The sequence below is a fragment of the Dromaius novaehollandiae genome, chromosome 7, assembly GCF_036370855.1.
Source record: "Dromaius novaehollandiae isolate bDroNov1 chromosome 7, bDroNov1.hap1, whole genome shotgun sequence".
Taxonomy (NCBI): Eukaryota; Metazoa; Chordata; class Aves; order Casuariiformes; family Dromaiidae; genus Dromaius; species Dromaius novaehollandiae.
Genome location: NC_088104.1, coordinates 2,600,383 through 2,627,003, shown reverse-complemented (window position 1 = coordinate 2,627,003; position 26,621 = coordinate 2,600,383). Strand labels below are relative to the sequence as shown.

The 26,621-nt window shown below is 36.6% G+C and overlaps 1 protein-coding gene across 1 annotated transcript in view; it reads right to left on the bottom strand.

The window, feature by feature from the left end:
* NEB (nebulin) overlaps nt 1-26,621 on the bottom strand; it is a 142,201-nt gene that overhangs the window by 96,612 nt on the left and 18,968 nt on the right. Inside the window, exons 17-44 of the mRNA XM_064514551.1 lie at nt 25,309-25,413; nt 24,667-24,774; nt 24,469-24,582; nt 23,347-23,544; nt 20,674-20,781; nt 19,591-19,689; nt 18,834-18,938; nt 18,629-18,736; nt 17,604-17,915; nt 16,818-17,024; nt 16,482-16,586; nt 15,320-15,427; nt 14,093-14,404; nt 12,552-12,758; nt 11,712-11,816; nt 11,436-11,543; nt 10,711-11,022; nt 9,739-9,945; nt 8,637-8,741; nt 7,716-7,823; nt 6,000-6,311; nt 5,643-5,849; nt 4,306-4,410; nt 3,329-3,436; nt 2,194-2,505; nt 1,620-1,823; nt 639-743; nt 431-538 (exon numbers count right to left, since the gene is read on the bottom strand). Of these exons, the coding sequence (XP_064370621.1) occupies nt 431-538; nt 639-743; nt 1,620-1,823; nt 2,194-2,505; nt 3,329-3,436; nt 4,306-4,410; nt 5,643-5,849; nt 6,000-6,311; nt 7,716-7,823; nt 8,637-8,741; nt 9,739-9,945; nt 10,711-11,022; nt 11,436-11,543; nt 11,712-11,816; nt 12,552-12,758; nt 14,093-14,404; nt 15,320-15,427; nt 16,482-16,586; nt 16,818-17,024; nt 17,604-17,915; nt 18,629-18,736; nt 18,834-18,938; nt 19,591-19,689; nt 20,674-20,781; nt 23,347-23,544; nt 24,469-24,582; nt 24,667-24,774; nt 25,309-25,413 (4,602 nt within the window). The remainder of the gene's footprint in view (nt 1-430; nt 539-638; nt 744-1,619; nt 1,824-2,193; nt 2,506-3,328; nt 3,437-4,305; nt 4,411-5,642; nt 5,850-5,999; nt 6,312-7,715; nt 7,824-8,636; nt 8,742-9,738; nt 9,946-10,710; nt 11,023-11,435; nt 11,544-11,711; nt 11,817-12,551; nt 12,759-14,092; nt 14,405-15,319; nt 15,428-16,481; nt 16,587-16,817; nt 17,025-17,603; nt 17,916-18,628; nt 18,737-18,833; nt 18,939-19,590; nt 19,690-20,673; nt 20,782-23,346; nt 23,545-24,468; nt 24,583-24,666; nt 24,775-25,308; nt 25,414-26,621) is intronic.

Here is a 26,621-nt window from a genome sequence, read left to right as displayed (position 1 = left end):
ACACACAATCAGTTAGTACCTGTCAAATATTACAGCCAAAAAAGGTCCTTTTCAACCTCTACAAATTAAAGGCAAAACTGGAAGATCTTAGGGGCACTACTAGAAGACTAAAGATATCGAAAAAAATGGAAGAAGATTTAATATCGATACCTAATTATCAAAGACACTGACTGAGACAGAGAACAAACGACAATAAATACATTTCTCAGAAAAACTATATATACTTTACAACTAATAATGTATTAAAACACTGGAGCCTACCAACAAGATATATCTGAAGATTTGCATGAAACTAAAGGTGAAACTACAGGTCAAAAGTACAAATTCCTGGAGACTATACAGGAAAAACATACAACAAAACAGTAGACTTTAACGGCAAGCACTCAGACAGTCCCAGGAGGGGTGCCACCAAGGGCTCCTGTGCACTTACATCACTTGCAATATCTCGGGAAGCTTTTGCAGCCTGGATAGGAATGGCATCTGCTCGCAGGTCGTACCCCTTCTTCTTCTCTTCTTCCATTCCAAGCTTGTACAGTTTCTGAAAGACAAACAAGCCTTGCCCACGTGCCTCACACAACACTGCCTCCTGGGCCACCACTGTCCAAGGGTGGCCATTTCGCTCCAGCTGAACCACCTACCTCACTGTAGTTCAGCCTGTTCTGCTGCGCTAGCAGAATATCAGGTGTGTCTGGCATAATGTGAACGCTGGTTTTATCTTTCTCCCAAGCCGACGTGTATGCGCGCTGAAAAAGGGAGCGCCACGTGAAGTAAGATCTCACAAGCACAGCCAAATACACTCAAAGACTGAACCAGCTGAAGCCCCTGCAGCAGGGGCCTCTCCTTTGCACTGGCTCATGCACCCAGGCAGCACCCATGCGCTGCAGGAGCAGGCAGCCGGAGGCAGGAAGAAAGGTGCTTCCCTCCGCTGAACACCTCCTCCCACACAAGCCCACACATCTGCTCCAGGGCACCCCGCGGAGTTAGGGACTGAACAGCACGGGCGCCTGCTGATGGCCCCACTGAAGACGCTACGTGTTGTCCTACTGACTTCTGCAGCGCCCTGCTGTTGTAAACCCCGCTGCCCCAGCCAGGTCAAAAGGGACAGAGTAGGAGCAAGCCATAGGAAATGGCAGAAGAGCTACACTGAGCAAAGGCAACTCAGCCTTTGCTCTCAGCAACAAAGCTCGACCGGGATGCTTACGCAACAATCCCAACCAATCACGCAGGGGGCACTGGAAGAGTCAAACTCAAGGATAACTGCCCGCCAGCCCCCGTAACCGTAACAGCCACCTACGTCGGGGTATCTCTGCCGGGAACAAATAACCCCTTTCCTTGCAGAACCAGCCTCCAAACAACTAAAGCCATGTGCAAGCCCCTCGGCACACCTCTTCCTTTCCAGAGGCTTTCTGATGCTTAACCCGTTTCTGCTCAGCGTGGCGCCTAATCCCTCTTTTGAATAATTTGGAGCACAACATGCTCCAAAATGGTGAACGCAAACCCCTGTCCCCCAGTAGGACACAATACCCCACTAGCAAAACCCAGGCCCTGGCAGGAGAGCGCACTAGGGTCCGGGTAAAGGCACCCACTTCCTTCCAACTCCAAACATAAGCAACTCTCACCTGGTTCATAATTTCAGTGTTGTGCTTTGCCAGAACCATTGGCATAGAGTCAGGAAGGCTCGTGAATTTGATGGTGTCCGGGTGCTGCCGATACTTCTTGTCACTCAGGATGAGGCATGCTCTCTTATTCTTCTCATCATCCAACGAACCACTCGGCAACCAGCCAATGCCCCTCAGCCACTGCAGATCGGACTTGTACGCAAGCTGAAAGCAGAGACAAGGACACAAAGCAGCTCAGCAATCTCCTCGACCCACACAAAAACTCCTTCCTACCAAGGGAAGCTAAACCCAGCAAAGCAGAGCCCCTGGGTTCAACCTGCTAGCCAGCAGGATGGAATCCCATTAAGCTCACCACACCCAAAAAAAGGTGCCTGAGGCAAACTGGGACTAAAAGGTTATTTCCTGTTGTTCTACTGAATGATATGAAAAGACTAACTGGCATTTTAATAGAGCTTGGTTAGCTTCAATCTGTTCTATATCAACATCCAAAGAGAGTTATTAAAGATACTTTTCAGTATCTTTCAGTAAATATCTTATTAAAAGGAAAAAAGAATTCATTCCAGAGAAAGCTTACATCACTCTGTAGTTCATAGACTCTCTTTGCTTGGATGACATCATTCTGGTCGGGCAGACAAGTCCAGCGGTGTAGCATATGTTTGTAGTCTATATCACTAACAAGTTCCTGACATTTCTTAGCCAGAAGGAAGCCTAGCATATCCACAGGCATGTTAAACTTTGTCTTCCACTTTTCAAAATCTTTTTTGTATTCTCTCTCACTCTGCATCTTAGCTACTTGCATAGACCACATCATCTTAGGATCATCCTGTAAACTGCGGAATCCAATGTGATGTCCCTGTTGCTTGCGGTAGCCTTCTTTGTACTTGTACTAAAATTACAAAGATTGCATTACTGCAGTTACATAAGAATCAGGCAGTGGTAAAATATACAAGCAAAACATCAATATATTCACTTAATGTTGCACATTACCAATATAATGAGCAACTTGTTATGGCATCTCATGTAAAAGTTCAGTAGCCCCTTGATTCATGTGCATAACCTCATTTGGTGTCAGTGAATGGCATCCCTGGGAAATAAAGCCCCTGGAGAGGAAGAGTGCATGGCTCTGAGAATGGTCTCCTGTGCCATCTGATTTATATAGTCACACTCTTCTGAACTCCCAAAGGCTGACACACTGCAATGTTTTGATGAATAAAATAACCAGCAATGGAAAATGCAGATACTTCACATTCAGAAACATTTCTGAATTATCAATAAAATCTCTTCCATAAATGCAGGAGTTGTATTTACATCAAGTTACGGACAAATACTAGTAATACATGTGTCACCAGATCTATTCCAGAGCTGTAAAGAGGATTTCTCAGGACTGGCGCTGGTCAAATTTGCTGTTGCTTTAAAAATGTAGCATTCAGAAGAGCACACAGCTCCAGTTTATATTGCTCCTAACTTTGTATGACTAGCTATTTCACGGATGGACCACAATCTTTGGAAGTCCCAAGGTGAAAGAACAATTCTCCTCAAAATGTTTTCTTCACTGACTACAACATATCAGGGAAAGAGTCTTTTTAGGAATTTTGTGTTTTATTCCAAGGCACACCTTAGCAGATAGATGGACCTGGATCTAGGGAGGCCCAGTAGGTTATAGCAATTACATAAAGTGCACAGAGGACTGAATTAAAAATGTTGCTTACATCACTTGCAATGTCCCTTGAAGCTTTGGCAGCTTTCACTGAAATGGCTTCAGGTGTGAGGTCATAGCCCTTCTTTATCATTTCTTCCCAGCCAAGCTTGTATAGTTTCTAAAATTGAAAACAATTTTAATTGAAAAGACTTACTAATATATCTGTAACCTTCTATTTAGATACATCAGTGATCCATGTTACCAAATTCTGTTCACCACACAGGCTTCAGTTATGAGAGGAGGACTACTAGAAAGGGAACTGAAAAAAGGGAAACTCTGATAGGCAAGAAGCTCAAGTCTTTCAAGTCTTAGGCCAGCGATTAAATAGTTTTCCTGATGGCAGCAGTTTTCTATTATAGCTTATCTTGGGGATTTGAAACATATCTCGGGAATTTGAATTCTGTACATCTGGCATAACTGAAAAATTTTTGATTGGCTTAACAAAATTTTAACTAATGAGGATGTCATGTAGCTGTTAAATAGTCAATTCAGTTTGTGCACAGCTAATTTAAGTACAAGCACTTGCAAGTCAAAGATTCTCCTCTGAACAACAATGCAAAGCAAAAACTAAGTATTTTATGCTGCACAATTGTCACTTACACTTAAAAGATGAAAGAAAAGTTAAAATCACTGCATGTACTTCTGTTAAAAATATGCACAACAGACTTGTATTTTTATAACAAAGTATTTGTAATGCGACGGATTTCTATGGTAAGCATAGAGCATGGATTAAGCACTTGCAGAGTTCTAAACAGGTCTCAATTCCCATATATTTTACCCTAATTTAGGCTATTTGCTACCCTGAAGATGGGACACACTGCTACTCTCAGCAGCATCAAAATTCTTGCCTCTATTTTAAAACATCCCTTCCCTTCTTCTAACTTAGACAAATTAATTAATTTTTACTTTGAAATGGGAGGGCGCCTTTACATTTGAAGAAAGCAGACATTAATTTAAAATATAATAGAAAGTACTGAAAAACCCTACCTGACTGTAGTTCGTACTGTTCTGTTTAGCCTGTAGAATATCTGGTGTATCTGGCATCACATGAACCTGAGTTTTATCCTTCTCCCAGGCTTGAATATAAGCATGCTATTGAAAAAAAGTGACATCAGATGTGTTAATATAAAGGACAAAAGAAAGCTCCTTGGAGGTTTTCATCTTTCTGTTTGTGCACTTTGGTTACTGAAGGGTAAAAGAGGAAAATGTTGACTCAGATGTGTTTTACTATGTAATGACCTAATCCAGATTCAGAAGAATTAGCATCCAGTCTTCTGGATTAAAACATCCTTGCTTCTAATGAGGTCTACATATCAAGATTTTCAGTGTCTGTGGAATAGTAATTTTCAGCTTGCTTAACAGCTCTTGGTTTAACACTCTGACAATTTACCATGAGTCAAGCTAGTGAGAAATACACTAACATAGGAAAGTTTCATAACGAAATGCTGATTTATCCGAATTTAAATGCTACACCAAAGTATGTCAGATTCAATACATTTTTTTCTAAAAAGAAACAGTGGCTCCTTGATAGTGAACTAGGCTACAGAGAAGTCTAGACTCCCAGCATTAACAATTCCATAGCAACTCTGACATGACCACTAGCCCAGCACAGGGACAACAGGGCCTTACAGATTTCCTGACATGAAACCATAAGACTCGATGCTCTGATGGTCTCTTAGGAGTCATGGTTTCAGGGTCCTCCCTCCAGGGTTTCAGGAGCTACAGTTCCCCCTCTGTATTCAGAGGCCTAAAACCTCTTTCAACTTCAGTGCCATCCCACAGCACCCCTATGAGCCAGGTTAACACTTCTGCTCTATCACTGAAAAATCAAATGAAATTATTTGACTTTTGCATAACAGTTGTTTTTCTAAACAGTCCTTCCAGCAGCATTTTTTAGATCAGAATTACAATGCTTTTAAATGCTAAAAATACTAAAACTTTGAATTTTGTTTGTCAACTAATAAATATAACAGGATAAAGTACATACTGTCTGAGGTAAATATTTTGATAGTACATCATTGGTTTGTAGGAAAAATTTTGTATTTCCTTTCCCCAGAATTAAAAATCATTTTTATATAAGAATGAGAAGAATAGAGGATAGAGAGGTGGCCTTGAGAAATATGAGAACAGATTTATCTATCTGTACCATTTATCAGTAATTGAGTGATTCAGTTAAACAAAAATTGAAACGAGGAATCTCTAAGTGGTACGTTTGGTTTTCCCAGGGAGACAATGCTACATACAGGTGGTGATACAGGCTCATGCAATGTTTATTAAAACAGATTATATTTGATGCCTGGTTAATTTTCCCCATAAATACTCACTTTATTCATTATCTGTGCATTCTGCTTTGCAAGCACCATGTCCATGGCATCATTCTGTTTTGTAAAGGGGAACGTACTGGGATGCTGGCGGTATTTCTGGTCACTTGCAATTTCTGTAGCTTTCTTAGATTTCTCCACATCCAGAGAACCAGCAGGACTCCAGCCAATACCCTTGTACCAGTCATTGTAATCCTGCTTGTACTCATTCTGCCAAACAGATCATGAAAGGCAAGTTTACACTTTTCACATAGTAGATTCTAAATAAGTCTGTTGTTTCCAAAACACAGTCATAATGACCAAACAGGAAAAGAAATGTCACATCTGTGAATCATAGTCAGAAAGAAAACAGAATCTTACATCACTTTGTATCCGATTCATGTTTCTGGACAGTTCTAAACTCATTGCATCTGGTAGAAGCATATAGTGGTGAATCAGTCGCTTGTAGTTAGTATTGGTTACACGATCCTGTGCCTCTTTTGCTGCCATGATACTAAGTGCATCAGAAGGTGTTTGGTAATGTGTCTTGCTAATCTCATAGGCTTTCTTGTATTCACGATCAGACTGCATCTTAGCCACTTGCATATAATGGACAAGCTTGGGATCATCCTGAAGACTGCGGAAGCCTACAAGTTTTCCCTTGTCTTGTTCATAACCTAATTTGTACTTATACTGTGAAAAGAACAGAGACAGAGGCTTTAATTCTGCATCACTTGTAAGACAAGCAATATCTTGGAAGGAAGAAAACAAAACACTTAATTTAAAATAAGACTTTAAAGTTGTTAATCAAACACCACAAAGAATATGGGAACGACAGCTCTTATTTTGCTTTAAAGTACACCCTAAGAGTAGATGTCTCAAACTTTAAAGTCCCTTTTAAAAGCAGTATATTTAAAATTTTTTGGAACAATGGAATTTCCTTACAACAGTTTATTCTGCCTTTACATGAGGTCAAAGGAACATATAAGATCTAGTTTGCTGAAGCCAGTTCTTTCTAAAATGTGTACTTTTTACTCTTTTCATGCTCTTGTTTAGAGATACTTATACTAGCTCTAAAATGAACTATTTATTACAAGCACTAGAACCGGGGCCATTACCATTGCCATCCTGCTTCCAAAACTTAGCTTAGGTAACAATCCTTATGGTAGTCTGCGGCATACTCAGAATACTTGAGTTGAGATCTAAAGACTAGCCATAAATTCAAAGATCTAATCATCATTTCCATTAAGCTCAGCTGTTTAAATGATCTAAAAATTCAAATACAAGATTTTTTGCATTTGCTTGCTTAACAAAAGCAATGGTTCAAATTCTTCACCACTTCCTCAGTCCCTAATCAACCCTGGACAATGGAGTACACAGAACAAGTATTAATCTTTTTTTCTTTCACTGCTTACCACTTGGAGATAACCGAGAATGGAAGAACCTTCCTCTCAGCCTTAGAGCAGTGGCAAGGAAATTGACTTTGCAGAGGCTACTACATCACCTATGTTATTGAAAAAAATGGAGGTCCAAATAGCATGTCCTTAGGCCCTAACTTCACCCCTATCTCAGGCCGGCTTTGTGCCCACCACAGCCAAATCCCCATCACTGATAGGCAAAGGAATTCAGAATGGTCTGGGATTCCAGAAACCTACATCTTCTGCACCAATAAATTCAACAGGACTGCCACCAAAGGAGCAAAGATAACTGTACAATAGCACCAAAGATAATTTATTTTAAAGCTTTATTTGTTCTTTTCAAATATTTATAAGGCTGACCTCTGAACATTCAGTATAAACTACAAATATCCAATGTACATTTATAAAGTATCCAAGCACCATCCCACTGCGGAATAAACTGTGTAAGTATTTTCTTCTAAGAAGAGGCCCACATATATCTCCTCACCTGTCTAATGAAGAAATTGTTTTTCAGCCCTGCTAGCAAAATTATCAGAATATTTATGTCAAATATACTGGAATTATTTACAAACAAAAGAAAAAGGAGAATCCATATAACTGGCATATAAAATTGTATCATGTCAAGAAATGAGTGCTTTATAATGGCTGAAATGAAGTATTTTCTCTTTTAAAAACTTACATCACTAGCGATGTCCCTAGAAGCTTTGGCAGCTTTAATAGGGATAGCATCAGCTCTGAGATCATACCCTTTCTTCCTCGATTCTTCAAAAGAAAGCCTGTACATTTTCTGTGAAAAGAAAGAAAAGAAACATTCTTTAAAAAGCAAACCACCCAACACTTATATAAAAACTATTCATTATACAGTAACTTGAAACACAGACTATTCATATGTTTTAACACTCCCTCAACAGCTGTTTAAAGCACTCGGGCACTCAGAGAGCTGAATATTCCTTCAAAATTAACTCGGGTCCTAGCATTTATACATCAATGCAGTTGAATCAAACTATAGATAATCTATAACAAAAGAGGAAATAATTGCATTTGTTTCCCACATGCACAAATTTTGGTTTAGTTGCATCTATAAGGATACTATCTTTTTAAAAAATGTGATAAATATGTCTACTTATGTGCACAATTAAGATTTGCATGATTACAAACAAGTCTTTATTTAGCATACACAGATTTAACCACTAGCTACTGAAAAACTGGCTATAGTATCATTCATTACACAAAAATAGATTCAATCTGCAAAAAAGAATTTTGAATCCTCTAAAAAATTTTGTGTATTAGTAAATTTAAATAATAAACACAGTAACAAACATGGATAACATTCAAACTCTATTACTTTGTTAATAACTATTATATTTTAGTTACCTACATTTATACTTCATAATGTGTCTATAAATACTATGTTTTTTTCTTTACAACATTTGGTATTTAATTTGGGGGAAGGAAGAGGGGAAAAGGAAAACAAATAGCTTTTTGTGCAAACTAGTACAAGTTAGCAAAGCGAGAATTACGGACACCTTCCTATGCTGTCACATCATTTATTCCTAATAAAAAATAGCAGCAAATCATTAGCCTTACAGACAGTACTTACATCACTTAGATTAAATGCATTGACTTTTGCTAAAGCAATCTGTGGAATATCTGGTGTGATATGAACTTTCTTTTTGTCTTCTTCCCATGCTTGTTTATATTTGTGCTGGAAGGAGAAAAGAAAGATGCCAACATAACAATCTCAATCAAAAAAATAAATAAAATTATTTCTTACTAAAGTAATTTCCTATTTTAAATGCAATCTTTCTTTTGTGATATGAACATTATAATGATGCAACTGCTAGTATGGTAGAAAGATATGTATTTTAATTTTATCACTTAAAAGCAGTGTGAATCAGGAATAGCTCATGAAGTTAACAGTGTAAGGATGAAATAAAAGTGGAAGAAATACCAATCTTGCCACAGTATTCTCCTGCTTTTCTCTTGCTCAACAGTGTTAGCAACAATCATCAGCATAAAACAATAGGTTTCAAACCTAAGTCAGAGGGTATACAAAAAAAATTGTTAAAAGAGTAGGCTATTTGCTCTGAAATAGAGGATTATTACTTATCTCTTGGAAAAGAGAGGTAATAGAGCTTTTCTTAGCGGAAGTTGAGCTAAGAGATGTGCACCTAAAATTCTGGTGGTCCTGTAACTGCAACACACATGAACACTAGACACTTCTAATGAACACCAGTGGATGATAGTAGTTCAGCAGGAGAATCAGAAATTAAGTATCTCATCATAAACGCATTCACATCATAGAGCAATTTCATAACAACGTAACAGGCATTAATGAAACAGACCATACATGATGAAACAGACCATACATTTAAAAGTTTAAATCCTTTTTTCAAAAGGCATCACTCCAATACTTTCAGCCCCTAAACTCTTAAAAGTCTAAAATCTGCTATGCTGGGCAAACTTTACTGAACAGTATGTGACCCCCAGGTGTGTCTTTGCATGTATTTCTCAGAAATACTTTGGTCAAGCTCTGCTTTCAAGTATAGCAAAGCTCTACTAAGGTTAAATACAACAACAGTCAAGCATATTCATTAGTTGCCAAAACTGACAATTTCAGAAGTTGCTCATACAGTAAGACTGTACATTAGATCAAGTATACTTTGGTTTTTATTCCTGCAAACTTAAAAACACTTTCTTACCTCATCCATGATTTTTGCATTATTCATAGCTAAGACCATGTTCATAGAATCCATAGGAGTGGAGTACTGCAGCTTGTCTGGATGCTGACGGTATTTCTTTTCACTGACAATTTCCATCGCTTTTTTGTTTTTCTCAGCTTCCAAGGAGCCCAATGGCATCCATCCAACGCCCTTCATACTTTCATCATATTCTGCTTTGTATTGATTCTGGAAGCAGAAAGAAAAGAAAATAATCAGATACATGAAAAAGTCTACAAATCACGATACTTCTTGCATGTACTTAATGAATATTAGATTTTGAATGCACTTATTCTAAAAGGAACCAAACAGTACTAAGATGTATCCAGGGTTTATTTAGAAATACGTTTATTACAGTGGTATCTCTTTTTTATTATCCTGTCTTTCACACAGTGTTCAGATCCTCCTGATGACAGATTGCTTGCATGAGATTACATGATTAGGCCCTCCTGAAGAAGAGGATTCACTTGAACCATTATGCATAAACCTGAAGAAAAAAAATAATCTATCTCCTCTAGAATTTAAACATCCCAGGAACTCTGGGACCACAGCTACTACTTAGCTGGTCTCCCCTTTTTCTGAAAGGGCATCTTTTTGGAAAGTACAAGATAAAACTGTTAGTGAAAAGTGAAGCTTTTCCTGCCTTGGCCGGCACACAAGTATTGCTCCTAAAGAGCATGACTGGACATATTAGCAATAAACATACACTTTAATTTATAAATAAAATTACATATTTCCTAGCCCAAATTCTTTAGCAACAGACGTAAATTAATACTTCAGAGCAGTCTGGGAGATATACAATCACTATCACTGCTGGAGGTCTCATTTTATGTACTACATACTAATATATAATGAATTTTGCTAAGAAAATTCTGCTATTTATCTTACAGTATTAACTTATAAACTAAGCATCATTTGATTGGCAATGCAAAGGTTGAAAAGTCTCTCACTTACATCACTCTGTAACTGCATCATGTTTTTGGCTAATTCAAGACTCATAGCATCGGGCAAAATATTGTAAGTATGGATCAAGTTTTTGTAGTTTGCATTTGTAGCCACTTCCTGTGCCTTCTTCGCTGCCACAACACTGAGCATGTCGACTGGGGTATGGAAATTAGTTTTTGCCTTCTCATAATCCTTTTTGTATTCACGATCAGATTGCATCTTAGCCACCTGCATGAAGTGCACCAGCTTGGGGTCATCTTCAAGGCTGCGGAACCCAATATGCTTTCCTTTTGCTTTTTCGTAGGCTAGTTTGTATTTATACTGGCAGGAGGAAAGACAAAGAGCAGCAAAAACTTTAATCAAAAAAATGCATTATTAGGCTCAACTTTTTCTCTAAAAACTTAAAAATGCTTGTTCTTTTCCATCACAAGTTCTTTTTCACTGGTCCTCAGGTTTAGTCACTTAAACTTGTTCAGTCTTACAAAATAGCCCATTGAACAAATGCATGTGAAGCTCAGCAAATGCACTATTCAGTGTTATTCTACTGGAGACAAAATACCCCTGAGAGCAAGTACTGGAAAGGTTTATCACATCAAGCATATAATTGAAAACTAGATTATTCAAAATGCTTGAAAAATCACACTTGTGCATAACATAGCACTCTGAAAAAGATTTGACTGGCTTTTAGGTCGAACAATCAGCTTCTCTGAGTGCTACCAGACAATAAAACTTACATCACTTGCAATGTCCCTGGAGGCTTTGGCTGCTTTTATTGGAATAGCATCTGGCTGCAAGTCATAACCTTTCTTCTTGTCTTCCTCCCATCCAGCTTTGTATAATTTCTAATTTAAAACATAAAAGAGAACAGTTATTCTAATAAGAAGGTGAAAGAATTAAGTACCCTATATCTGAATTTAAGTATTTTCACAAGAGACATAAAAATTACACCAATTTTTGATTCATGCATTTGTAACAGGCATTGAATGTCCACTTTGAGTATGATTGCTCACATCACTCATGGTGATCTGGTTCACTCTAGACTGCAGAATTTCTGGAGTATCTGGCATAACGTGAATGCTGGTCTTCTCTTTGTTCCACTTATCAGTGTAGAGCCTCTGCAATTACAAAGTGATATTTAGTATTAGAAAGGCATCACACTCATAAAACAAGAGCTTGCTTTCATTTTGTTCATGTGTAATAAATAATATTTTGCAGTACAAAGTTCCATAAGCACTACAAATAATCTTCACAAATATAATTGAAAGACAGCAGTATTACGTGCCCCGTCTTTCTTTACTACTTCATCTGAGAAATCTGCAGTATGTTTTGATAACTAATAAATACTGAAAATGAAAATTTTCAGTCTACATTTTCCCCTGCTTTGTATCCTTAAATGCAAAGTGTATTTCTTTCCTGCACCCTCTTTCCATGGCAAACACAGAGTAAGGATCTGCGGTGTTCCAAATACTGAGGGTACATGTCAAAGTATTCCCACTTTCAGAGTATACTTATACAAAACTTAACAGGCTTTTTTCAGTTCACTGATTATTAATACTATTTCCTACAGAAAAAGAGCAAAGGTTACATAAGTGCTATAAATCTGGAGAGGGTATCTCTAATCGTACACAGAGGGGAGAAAGCTCTAATCTTTATAAATAGAAAGTGAAACACTTGTAATTATGGGTCCAGTCTGGGGCTTCCATCTGTGTACAGTGCACAGTCCTATCCAAGTGAATCACTATATCCATTTGGAATTCTAATTACTTCAGTGGGAATGCATCCACAAGACAATTTTGCACAATGAAGGCCCTAATACTAGCTCAGTCATGACCATCTGAAAAAATTCTCACCTTATTCATGGTCTTGGCATTTTGTTTAGCAAGCACCTGTTCCATTGCATCCATCGTAATGGAGTATTTCAGCTTGTCTGGGTGCTGGCGATACTTCTTCTCACTAAGAATCTCTGTAGCTTTTTTGGCCTTTTCTACATCCAGTGATTGAATTGGCAGCCAACCAACTCCTCTTAGCCAGTTATTAAAATCTGCTTTGTAGGCATTCTTTTAAAAAATAAGCAAGGATAAACAGAGTGAGATAAAGAAAATTAGAATGCCCAGATACATAAAAACAGATGAGGTCTTAAAATTTCTCCTGGTCATTCATTTTTGAAGGAAAATGTAGACAATTATGCTAGAACAGTTAATGTTTTCCAAATCCTTAGCATAAAATTAGAAACTATTGATGTGTTAGGGACAAACAAATTCTGTTCACTAAACCAATGTGTAGAACTCCCACTAGAAAGCAAATGCACAGATTTTAGAAAAAAGTTTGAGTGGTAAAGATGAAAAACTGACAAAAATACAATCAGTTTTTAAATGATAGTCTTGTTTGTCAGTAGATTCAGTTCTCAGTGGAATTAATTCACCATGAAATTTCTTCCACACCTTCTGCTTAATGGCCTGGTTCTGCATATTCTTGAATAGACACCATTCCAATTTAATCATACTTTACAAGTCTTTTAAAACAGATAAAGATATGAAGATGGTATGAAAATAAAGCATCTTCCTGAAGTTCAGTGTTAAAAACAATGAGACCGTCATATTTACACCTGACAGAAAGACCACATACTTCTATAGAATACGCATGCAGGGCAAAATTCATCCCAAAGTATCACTCTTCTCTCCTTGCAAACATCTGGAGTTTGACAGCCAAGCAAGCTCAGCCAGCTCAGCAAGAACAGGTAAAAATACAATGGGGAAGCAAAAAAACCTGAGATGAACATTTCTGTATTTGGAAAGAATACGATGTCTAAAGCTCAGATCACATACTTGCTGGACAATACGAATAAACACATTGTCCTTAGCTAAACAAAGCTTAGAATGTGAAGAACACTTTCAATTAGGCTGTTCAAGCTTTTTTGGAATTTCAAATATGTCAGAGGACTTTTAAAAATGCAGATTAAACTAAATACTGTCTGGATAAACCAAATGCAAGGCCCTGAGTTACATCAGTGGAAAAAATGGAAATGAGTCACAGAACTTAATGGAAACTTCCACTAAGCTTTTGTATAACCTAATCATGAATCCTTAGAGTACATGGCATATGCACCTGTTGGAGGACACAGACAGGAAGGAAAAGGGAGGAAAATTCATCAGTCCTAAAGCCTTACATATAACCTATCTATCTATGTACATAATGTATATTTTCTGTAAATCTAAATATTTTTTAAGTTGTTATATATGTTATATATTTATTTATGACTAAATTATAGTCATAATTTAGACTCTGTACATAGCCTAGGATCTCTGACATATATATGATATCCTCTAATAGGTTAATACAGTAATACACTAATTCTCAGAAGATAAAATTAGCATGATTTGTTATTACTTACATCACTCTGAATCTGCATCATATTTTTTGATAGTTCCAAGTTCACAGCATCAGGCAAGAGTGTATAATCGTGGATTAGCTGTTTATAGCCAGTGTTTGTAACTGCTTCCTGGGCCTTCTTGGCAGCTGTCACACTGAACATATCCAAGGGAGTGTGGTATTTGGTCTTGGTGACTTCATAATCCTTCTTGTATTCACGATCTGATTGCATTTTGGCCACATTCATGTAATGAACAAGTTTAGGATCATCCTGCAGGCTACGGTATCCAACCTGTTTGCCTTTCTCTTTCTCATATGATTCTTTGTACTTATACTAGAGACAAAGTAAAAGAAAGCTTTATCCACTTTGGAAAGGAAAGACATACTTGTGGTAAGTTTAATGCTTTGAAATTCAATGTTGTAACAACCGCAATTCATTCTATAAACTCATAAATTGTTTTTCAGACAGCTCTGGATTTTTTAGGTCAAAAAGAAGAAGGTTACTGGATCGCTCAGCTTGTCTTAACCCCTAGCATAGATATAGATCTAGATATGCAATAAAAGCCCTTTTCTGCCATTGCCTCTGCCATATTATATTTTACTGCCATAGTCCTCTAATTCCCAGGAATATTTAGTTTTTAATTAAAACACTAGCACAACACTATGTAACTGAAAAGCCTAAAACATCCAGTCAGCTAGACAACCCAACATGCAGATACTGTGGAGAGGTAGGTGTAAGTGGGTTGGAAGTGATTTTTAGCCTTTCGCTAACACTAGTAAATTTATTTCTGGGTTCCCAATCTCCTTTCATAGCCTGCATCAGATGGCACACTGACCTTTCCTGCTGCCAATTGACTGAGGTTGACTGATAATAATCACATTTCTGTACACTTGGTGAATGCCATACAAGTAGACCTACAGCTCTCCAGCAGTTATGAATGAAGAATAAATAAGTTATAAAAGAGGAACTTCCAAATAAGCTGGTGCATACCTGAAGTACATTAAGTTTCCATATAACAAAAAGCCCCAGCTCACCAGCACTTAGCTACATTATGACTCATTTCTGAAAAAACAGCTTTTTTCTGAGGTTCACAAACTTCCAGTACTTTCACAGTACCATAAAAATTTCAGTTCTCAGAGATAAGCTTCTCTGTTTCACTGTATGGATACAGAATGTGCTCTATAGCATAATATGCTGCAGAAGCTTTAATATAACAGATCTTTGTATTTCTATGTAAATTATACTTACATCACTGGCAATGTTTCGAGAAGCTTTAGCAGCAATAATAGGAATGGCATCTGGTTTCAGATCATATCCTTTGGCAATAGTTTTCTTCCAGTCTGCTTTGTAGTTAGCCTTAGAGGGGAAAAAAGGTACAAGTTAGCAATGTTACAAGTAGCAATTGTAACAAAGTTCTTTAGACTCATATTTTTATTGTAGGTATTCAGTTTAGTCTGTGCAATTGCAAGGAAAAGAGTTGACCTCTACACAACTACATTTATATTATGATAAATAAATTTACTACAAAGATAGCAAAGCAATTCAAGACAATCACTTTAGTTCATGTAGCTAATTCATTAACTCCTTAGGCATTTTTTGCAATTTCTATGCAGAAAAACTCTGTCAGCAGTGCTTTTGCCCTTGCTTAAGCAAAATTCTTTTTCATTTCACTGGACCTTTAGAAATTCTTTTCTGTAGCTCCAAAATCAGGACATCTGGTCTTATGTGACTTAAAGTAGTCTGACTGGTTCTTTGTTAGTGGATAGCATCTGGACAGGCTAACGGTACTTGATAGCTTTCTACAGCAAGGGATAAAGGGAGCTGTCAGCTTTTACTCACTTCCTAGAGGTCTGATAATATCACCAAAAATTTACTATTACAAAGGCAATAAAGGTGATACTATCAGTGGAGATCTCTACAGCCTTGGAGGGATGCAAGAAAAACATGGAAAGCAGGCAGACTAGTAACTGAATGGTGCAGAAGCATTACATAGCGTATCTCTACACTAGGTGAGTTAATTTCCTTTGAAAGCCCAGCAGCAGGAAACATCGTACAGAGAATTTGTACAACTTGCCTACACAATATGTGTTTTACACAGAAAGAGACGACATAAGTCTCCAAATTTACAGGCATTTGAATAATAAAAGATATGCTGGGTTTCTAATTCAGTCTGTCCAAACACTTTGGCAAAAAGCACTGAAATGTGTTTATGTTCATTAGTACTCAGAGAAGCATTTTAAAAATTTGCTTAACAAGGATAAAATCCATTGACTTCTAGAAGCAAGAATTCAGCTGAACTCACACCTGCATTTCTATATTCAAATATAGTAGCACAAATAAACAAAAGGCCATTTTTCTACTAAGTGAGTGATAAATATATTATTGAACAAACTATTGGTTATGCGCTCACATCACTCAAATTGTAGGCATTGACCCTGGCTTGAATAAACTGTGGAACATCAGGATCCAGAGTGTATTTGTGTTTTACTTTTTCACCCTCTTGCTTATATGTTACCTGAAAGGAAGAATAAATAACATATTTGTTGACAATATAAGGTAGGTAACATTACTGTTAACAAATAGGCAAAGTCATAATGCTTAATTCTTACCAACAAACGGCAATTTTACTACTTGTACAGTTTTTAGAATTTAAATGTTTTTAAGATGGAATATCAGTTATTATGCATGTATCATATGTACAGTAAAAAATAAAATGACTATACCGCACAAATAATGAAAAACTTACATCACTCAGTTGTTTGGTATTGTGCTGAGCTAAAACCATTGGTATTGAATCTGGTATACTTGTAAATTTGATGGTGTCTGGGTGCTGACGGTATTTCTTCTCATTTAGTGCATCTCCAGCCTTTTTAGCTTTTTCAACTTCCAGAGAACCCAGGGGACTCCATCCAATACCCTTGAACCAGCTGTTATAGTCTTGTTTGTATGCATTCTGAAGGAGAAAAAGCCAACATGGACCAAGATTTTCCCACAGAATTACAATCTTTCTGTTTAAAACCATAATCACATAGTCTAGCCAATGTGTTCTACATTAGCAGGAAATGCTCACAAATTCTTAAAGGGAACAAACTTTTTTAAACTTCTCTGTGATTTTGCAAAGATGAAAATTAGCTAGCATAGTTTTTCCTTCATGATTCATTTTTTTTATAAACAGTGACATCACTTCAGTATTTACTAAGCTCTTTTTCACTTACCCATGTGAAAATTTTCACCGTATGGTGTCCACACATCATGGCTGAAATTGTTCTGTGTTGCAACACAGTCTAACAGACTTGGCCTTATACAGAGGTCTACAGGGCAGAGACTTTTCTACTTCTAGTGAGCCAATGGGCACGCAATCAATGCCTTTCATCCAGATATTATAATCTGCTTTGTAGGCATTCTAATTGAAAAGTGAAAATAATATTTAAAAAGCTAGGGATTAAAAAACAATTCAGGGACCTCTCCTGAATCTCTATAGTTTTTGCTTGAGGTGCCTCAACAAATTCTGTTCAAATGAGGTTTTACTTACATCACTCTGAATCTCCATCATGTTTTTGGTCAACTCCAAGTTCATTGCATCTGGTAAATAAGTATAGTGGTGCAGGAGGTTCTTGTAATTAGCATTGCTGGCAATCTCTTGAGCCTTCTTGGCAGCCGCAACATTGACCATATCCAGTGGGGTGTTGTACCTAGTTTTAGTTTTCTCATAATCCTTTTTGTACTCTCGCTCAGATTGCATCTTGGCTACTTTCATATAATGAACCAGTTTTGGATCATCTTGGAGGCTCTGGAAGCCAATAAGTTTACCCTTGGCAAGTTCATAGCCTTTTTTATAGTTAACCTGTTAGAACACAAGAGAACACAGAGAATATCACCTTAATTGCAGGAACATAGGAAAAAGTAAATTAAAAACAAAACTATGCCTATGTTTCTTTACAAAGAGTATCCCTCACATATAAATCAGTGACCTATATAAAAAAATCATAATCAAACTGGACATTATCTCTTCAAAATTCACTGCTATACAAGTATCAGTTAGTAAATTTACACAGTATTATTACTTCAATTATACTGATTGGAAGAAGGAAGGAGTCTTAAAACACTAGGGGACCTCCCCGAGGCCATCCCCAAGAAGCTACTCCAAAATCCAATGATGCCTTACAAGGTTTTTCATCTGATTTAGGATCAAGCCTATGATCAGGGACAGAGAGAATTCAGGGGTTCATTGCCCATGAAGCTGTCACTAGTGACCTAGTCCTCATGATTTTCCTCAACCATACTGGAGTGCAAGATATTTTATTTATTCCCCGAGAATCACATGAGACAGCCTTTTCTAAGTGTAATTATATTATACAAACACTTTAGCGAAGCAAAAAAGTAACAATAAAAAATAACTGTGTTAATTAAGGTTCATCTATGTTTCGATAAAAAGTGCAATAACACACTCCATAAAGGTAATAAAGAAGTTTAACTTCAGATACCATAAATAATCACAAACATTGTTTAAGCAAACTTTTCTAAATTAAACACTTCCTTGAAGAAGGACCTACTTACATCACTGACAGCCTGTCTAGCAGCCTTGGCAGCTCTGATAGGAATAGCATCACTTCTTAGATCATATCCCCTTGATTTTAATTCTTCCAATCCAATTTTGTAGTAGTTCTAAAAGAAAAGGTGAATTTAGAATGAACAGTTTCTAGCTAACTGAATCTTAAAAATATAAGCTGAATCAAGAGCTCTGGATTCAAAATATACTTACATCACTAATATTATAGGCATTAACTTTAGCCTGGATAAACTGGGGCACATCTGGAGGAAGGTGATACTTGTGAATAACTTCTTCACCTTTGGCTTTATATAGTACCTGCAGAGAAAATTAAAGAAACAAATTTGGCAGCTCAATATTTATAGACTACAAATACTTAATCATGCTGAGCGATACAGCTTAAATATTTCATTTTATCTCACTCATGAAGAAAGACAGAGATGAAATACTAGTCCTTGCCAAGCAAATGGCGTAAACCACATTGACTTAACTGGTACAAAGCATATATTAAAAATGATGAACATAAACACAATTACACATTTGCATACTGAAACCTAATATGAACAGTCACTTGAAAAACTTAAAAAAAAAAAAAAAATCAGATTCCCAGGTGATCTTCCACTAGAACAGAACTGCATATACACATAAAATACTTGTATGTGTGCGCACACACACATGCACATATGCATTCATTTCAGGAGTTCTCTTAAAACCAGATGACTAAGTGAAGGTGGCAACAGTGCAGAAATGGATAGTCTCAGAGTATAGCAACATGCGAGTCTTAAGACCTGGATAAGTTTGCTAACTGCCTCCAACAAGCTTTGAAAAACAGAACCACCTGGATTGCAAGAGATGACAACCACCACTGAATACCAGGGCATGATTAGTTCTACAGAGGTTTCAGTTTGGGGCTTCAGGTAATTAATATACCTATTATATCCATACATGAACCAGAAATGTCAACACTCACGTCACTTCTCTGAGCTTGGTTGATTTTAGCCTGAACCATAACAGGCTCATCTTCAATCTGCGTAAACTTAATAGTGTCTGGATGCTGGCGATACTTTTTCTATTCAGGAAAAGAAAAAAGTCATATTACCTTTCCACATGGATAAAAAGAGATTTTATTATTGCTCTAACACATCTATTTATTAAAATGTACACAAACATAAGCTAATACATTCATTCATTATGCTCTTTCCTACTCCTACTCCCAGATGTTAATCACATGTCATTAAACAGACTTAGCAACTGAAGTATGAAGCTCTATACCATCTAAAAATTAGGCACCCGGATGAAAGGTGGTATTCACAAGGTTGGCATAGGTGACTAATTTCTCTATAAGCTGAAGAGAAAAAAGTTAGATCTTCTAATTACAGCATTCATAACATTCAGCACAATAAACCCCAGGGTAGCTAATCCAGACAACAGAAGTGTTGATAAATAGTGCATGAAATTCTGAGTACTGCTAGGATTTAGATACCTGAGGTCTGTAATTAGGCATCCCTTGTGAAATTAGATTCACAGCTTAAATCCACTGCTTTACTGATGTGCCTAAGTCTTATGTTTAGGTACAGGTGACTAGATCTTTATTTTGATCCAAAGAGCCAAAGGACCAACAGGAGATCTCAGCAGAGGTGTCAGTGGATTTTTTGTGTTTTAACTCCAAAGACTGCTTATGTAAAATGCATAAAATGTAGTGCCTTGAACTTATGCTTCCACAGCCACAATTTAATTACAAGGCAACAAAGACATGCTTATCTTGTTACTACCTTTATTCCAAAAAAACAGCTGAGAGCAGAATGAATCACTGAGAAGCCAAGTAAATTAACTAGTTTAAGTGAAAGCTTTTTGGTTAGCGTACAAATTAATATATTACTTTTCATAAGCCAGGAGTGAGCCCATAAAGAATTTCCATTTAGTCAAAGAATGGAAAGAGCATTTCATATTAAAAGACAGCACGATAGATACAGCACAAAGGGTCTCTCATTGCTTTTTCCCCAGCAAAGTGCTCTCAGCTGAGTAAGAATTTGGTTACACTAGATTTCATTACCTCATTCAGAATGTCTGAAGCTCTCTTAACCTTCTCTGCTTCCAGAGATCCTAATGGTATCCAGCCACAGCCTTTCATGTCACTATTGTAATCAGATTTATACTCATTCTGGAAGAGAAAGAGAAAAACGGGGAGTCCGGGGAAAAGAAGATTCCACGTGTCTGAATTACCTATACAAAACTACTTCAGTGACACCAGTAGGAAAGCTTAAACCTTAAAGCTTAAATACAACATCAATAGAATTGATTTTATGTAAAATTCAAAGGAAAACCAAGAAAACATCTAGCTTTAAGAGAAAGATATCCAAAGGCTGCTGGAAGAAAAAAAAAAATCTGTTCTCCCTCAGACAAAGCCCTTGTTAAAATTAATGGACATAAGTACATGCACTGAAAAGATGTCAGAATATTCAGCCTGCATGCCTTTAAAAATATGGACTTCAGTGTTTTGTTTTGCCTTTCCAGTCTGGTCATTTCTCAATGATAAGTTATTTGAATGAAACTACTGTGATTCATAAAAGCTATTTTCTTGTCAAGATTAACAAATTACAGGGTTTTCCAAAAAGAATTTTGAACACGGTCTGCACAGGTATTGTATTCTTACTCAACCCAGAGCAAAGAACGTGTTGTGTTCACATCAAAACACCTCATCAAAAGTTCAAAATTTGAACTTTTTCAACTTTTCAAATTGAAGGTTCAACCATCACTTGACTGATGAACTTGAAGGGATCAGTTCGTCACCAAATTCATCAAAAGTTCAAAATTCTTTCCATAAACACTGTTATGATACAAAACTTCAGCTACATCCCACAGGCATGACAGGTTCAACAGTTCTCAATGCAGCTGTGTGTAAATATACTTGACTTAATCTAAATGAACTAGTTTGGGTATTGTTGCACTAACATGATGCTCTGCCATCATCCTTTCAGCCTGCTTTTACTCTACGCATAGTACTTTGCTAATATGCTACAGCTTTACACTGTACAAAGCTATCTGACACAGATTTCACTGTAATATTTCTGCATGCACTGCACTGTAACATGTAGAGATACCCTTACAATTTTTCCACTATTGTTTGTGAAGCTTCTCCGCTAGCTAAACCAGTATGACAGTTAGCCATTTAAATACCTGATCCAAAACATTTAGCTGACCAGTACCTAAGATATAGTCAGTGTAGTTGGATGTCACCTGTATTTCCTTGGACTAAGACCTTCGTGAGTTAAAAAGGTTTCCAATTCTACCTGCTGTTTCTGGAAAGATGCAATGTTACTAGAAAAACATTCTAGAAAAAAGTATCTCCTGAATTGCTCAGTTTCTTGAAACATGGTAATTAGCTTTGTAAATCTTCAAAGTTCTACAAAACTAACAAAAATACTATGAAACCCACTGAGACCTCATTACTTTCTCAAGATTTAAAATTTTTGCAATGAATATTCTGAAACTATCCATTAGTGGTATTAAAACTGACTGAAGTTCTTAATGAGAAAAATAAATAAAACACATTTGCTTCTTCTGAACCAAATCATTTGTGACTTCAAAAGAAACCCCAAAAAACTAGAGTTGCAAAAAGAAACAGAGTTCTTGTCAAAGTATTCTGTATTAAAAATGGTAAGTTCAATTACCTAAAACTTTCCCCCAAAGTTATCCTAGGGCTAGCAAACACCGTCATCACTTTGGAATTGTTGTTATTAATTAACAAAGAGGATAACTCAGTTTATTATACATATATATGGAGTGAATTCCATACTGACATTTTAAAGAAATACACCCAAAGAAGAGATGATACTCCTGGTATGTTTCCCTTCACAAACTCCTGAAGAACAAAGCTATGATCATTTGTTGAGAAGCAATGGTTAGATCCTTAAACTCTATCTGCTAAATGAGTTTATCTATAAATATTGCAGCCCCTGTAAAATATTGACAAGTTTTGGGGAGGATGTCAGCTATTTGGGTAACTGAGGTCAACAGCCATATGTAAACTACCTAACCATGGGTAGGAAAGATATATGCGTAAATTATTCATTCACTCAATCCTTTGTTCTCGTGTTGTACTCTATTCTTTATTGCTAAGATTTACAACACTTGTTTTTAAAAGGGTTGTTTTGCTCATGGGATTTATTACTTGTTTTCGCCCCCGAAAAGAGGGTTCCTACATATGGAACTTCACCAGACTCAGTAAGTAATTCATATTAATGGGTATGGTATGCAGCCCTCTAAAATACTCAGACTGTATTAAGGAATGTCATCCCAGAGAAGCAAAGATTTAATGCCTACAGCCTCGTCAGGGAGCATTTAGAGACCAAAGAAAATGTGCTGCCCTGAACTATACCAAATAACATTTTAGGAAAGAAGTCTAAATTTGGGGATCAATTTAGAATAGGTTTATCATTGTGCTGCTGAAAAGCAGTCACTATTGTAACTCCCTAATCTATTCAAACTCAGTTCACTGGAAATATACTGAATACCAGAAAATAAAGTTAGCAGCTATAAATTCCTCTTTAAAGATTCCTACCAATTTCTACTTCTTGCTTTGCAAAACAAACAGCTCATCATTTTTCAGAGCAGATTGAAAGTGATTCTGTTGGCACACATTATTTGCAGCCAGAAATGGTTCTACTTTAGTTACAATGACAACTTGGTCAGTGTTACCACAAACACAAAAATACAAATTCCTTACGTCACTCTGAAGAGCATAGGCTTTCTTTGCAAGCTCCACATTAATGCTGTCAGGAGGATAAAAGTAATTATGAGGGATGTTCTTGTAGTCCACATTGCTGGCAATTTCTTGAGATTTTTTTGCTTGAACAACTGGGACCATGTCCAGGGGTGCTGTATAGTTGGTCTTTGATGTTTCATAAGCCAACTTGTACTCGCGCTGAAAAAGAATTCGAGAAATACTTTTTGCTACTAGATTACTTCAAGGACAGTTTTGTACTCCTCTCAGAGAATGCTGTTTTCTGATATGACAATATGTGCTTGCTATTCTATCTAAATGTTCAGAAGTTCAGACAAACTAGAGATACTAAGATTGCAAACAAACATCATTATTAAATGCAGGGTATAATTATGTTTCTCAGATATAAACTATGGGTTATTTATTTTCATTAAACCAAATTTTAAAACTATTTTTATGTATTATCTGCAAATGTAGCATGTCCTACATTAGTACCTGGTAGGGTATAAGCTGACACACAAGCCCAACACTTGATTCTGTGTTAGACTCATAGATGTGTTAATTCATGACACACAAGCTTAAGGACTAACTTCAGTAGGTGACAGAGCTGGTAGATTTTCATAGTTTTTGTGTGCTATCCACTAGAGAGGAAATAGCACATATTATTTTACTAGTGTATTATACCTCATGAATAGTAATTAATACACAGTAAATTTGAATTGACCATTAAAGGAACCCTGCAGGTGTTAGCAAGAACAGAACAGAAATAACCAGCTGTGTAAGGTTCCCAGGGCACATCGCAACTTTGACTTCAGAACAAAGGCATTACACAATGTAAATAACAGGAAGAATGGTAAGAGTGGATGACAGATGGATCTATTCATACATTAAAGCTCTGAGTAACCTGGTCTGACCTCATAGCTGACCCTGCTTTGAGCAGGACGTTGGACTAGATGACATAACGAGGCCCCTTCCAACCTGAATTATACTATGAGCCTATGATTTTTTTAACGTAGATTTTCCTTATAATAGAAAGACTTTTCCTTCATTTCTGTAAAAGATCTAGCCTACAAACCAGAAATGAATAAATAGCAGGAATAAAAGAAATCAGTGTAAGGATCTTACATCACTCTGCTGTTTGGCCACCTTCATGGAATGTAGTATCTTGGGATCATCATGAACACTCAGGGCTCCAACCATTTTCCCTTTACTCTGTTCATATGCTTTCTTATATTCCACCTGCACAGCCAGAACAAAAAAGTGAAACCAAGTTCCATTTAAAATGTAACCTGTAAAGCTATTATAATCAAAACCCATACTTACATCACTTGCAATTTTATTGTGAGCTTTAGCTGCAAGAAGTGGAATTGCATCAACTTTGATTTCAAACTCCTTATCTTTAGACTTTTCCCATTCATACTTGTAACAATTCTGGAGAAAATAAACAAAAATGTTTAAGTCATAAGAATCTAACTCATTCAGATGCAACTAGATATTAAATACAAGCCAGCATTTAAAACTACTGCCAGTATTTTATATTACAAACTAACATTATGCTTATTTTGAGTATGACATAAAGAATAATGCACAAAGACTACTATAACTTTCCTAGCAATGTGAAGTATCTTTGCAATGGATATTTTAAGTATAAATGTAAGTTAACCCCATTTCACAGCCCCTTAATACTCCCAGAAGAATCATTTTAACAACTCCATTCTCTCTGCGTTTTTACTTAAAACACTAATGTTTACTACATTAACAATTATTGCATTATATGTCAGTTACACATAGTTTTGAATTTTCTCTGTGTGAGAACTATTTTAGATGCTTAGAATTTTTGCGGTAATCCTAACATTTATTCTTACTGTCAACATAATTGATTACTTGTATTCCACATTCCTACACAAAGTGTTTTGCTTTGAACAAATCTTGCTATCTGCAGTACAGTATAAAATTAATACTTACATCACTAATGTTATATGCATTAACACGGGACTGGAGGAAAAATGGAGCATCTGGTGGTACAGAACATTTGAACTTCTCACTTTCATGTTTAGCTTTGTATTTCAACTGAAAAACACAGTAAGAGTGTCATTTGGGAAAGGCAGAAGTCAATCTTAGTTGAGAGGTCAGAACAGAAGTGAACAATGGGACAAAATTTAGTTTTTGTTAAAAATATCACTATACTTCATAATATTATGACTATTTTCCTATCTGAATAAAGATATAATCTAATTTTATTGGTGGAATCCCCAGACAATAAAACCTAGGGTTCACTCAGCCTACTAGTATCAGCTTCATTTGGAGCAGTATCAGTTGGCATCAGTTAAGGAACTGGTTTTCTCCTAGACAGGCAAATTTTTGGATTCAGTCTTTCACCATTAAATTAATGGATTCCAATCACAATGAAGTCGCAAGTGAAAAGCAGGCTGATGTCTCACCCAAGCCCAAGCCCATGCTCCAAATAAAACTCATTTGGAAATAACTGCTCAGTAGAGATCAACGATTAGAACAGCACAGGTGGTGTATTCCAGGACTGAAAAGCATTGATTGGCAGAATTGTTCGTTATAAACTTACATTATACTTGGCCTCTGTGTGTCTGGCTCTAACTGACTCATAAAAGCAGAAAATTAAATCATTCCAATGTGTTTAACAGTCTCAGTGTTTTGACGCAATTTTATTTAACCATTACTCTGTTGCCCACGCGTGCAGAAACAGAATCAAAGATTCACACTACAATTGTTTGCAATCAGTAAACATACAGGTTTACTTTCGTTGGAAACAGTACAATAAAATTTAACAGTTCACAGACTCATAAATTACGTAAGTTAGACATTACATGTAAAAAATAGTGATATTTTTATAGAGCCATTGGGCAATTTTGATAATGCTTCTTATCCTAAGTAATTATAATTTGAGATGTGTGATGGAGAATCATAATAGAACCAAAGCTGAATATTCACATACAGCCTGTCACAAGGGGTCCTACAGCCTGTCACAAGGGGTTCACTCTTCAGCATGAGAAAAAATATTTGACTCTTCTGCCTAAAGATTCTGAACTTCTTTCAATCCATCAAATCATCTGTGGTGATGAAACACTATTTAACCACAAACATGATATCCCCAGATGAAGGACAACTATTCCAGATTAATAAATCAACTGTTAAATGATTTAATTTATTAATACATTTCAGTTGTAAAATGGGCTCATACGGGCCAAATTCTGTTCTCTTTACAGACGCTGCAGACAGAATAAAAGAAAAATGACAACATGACT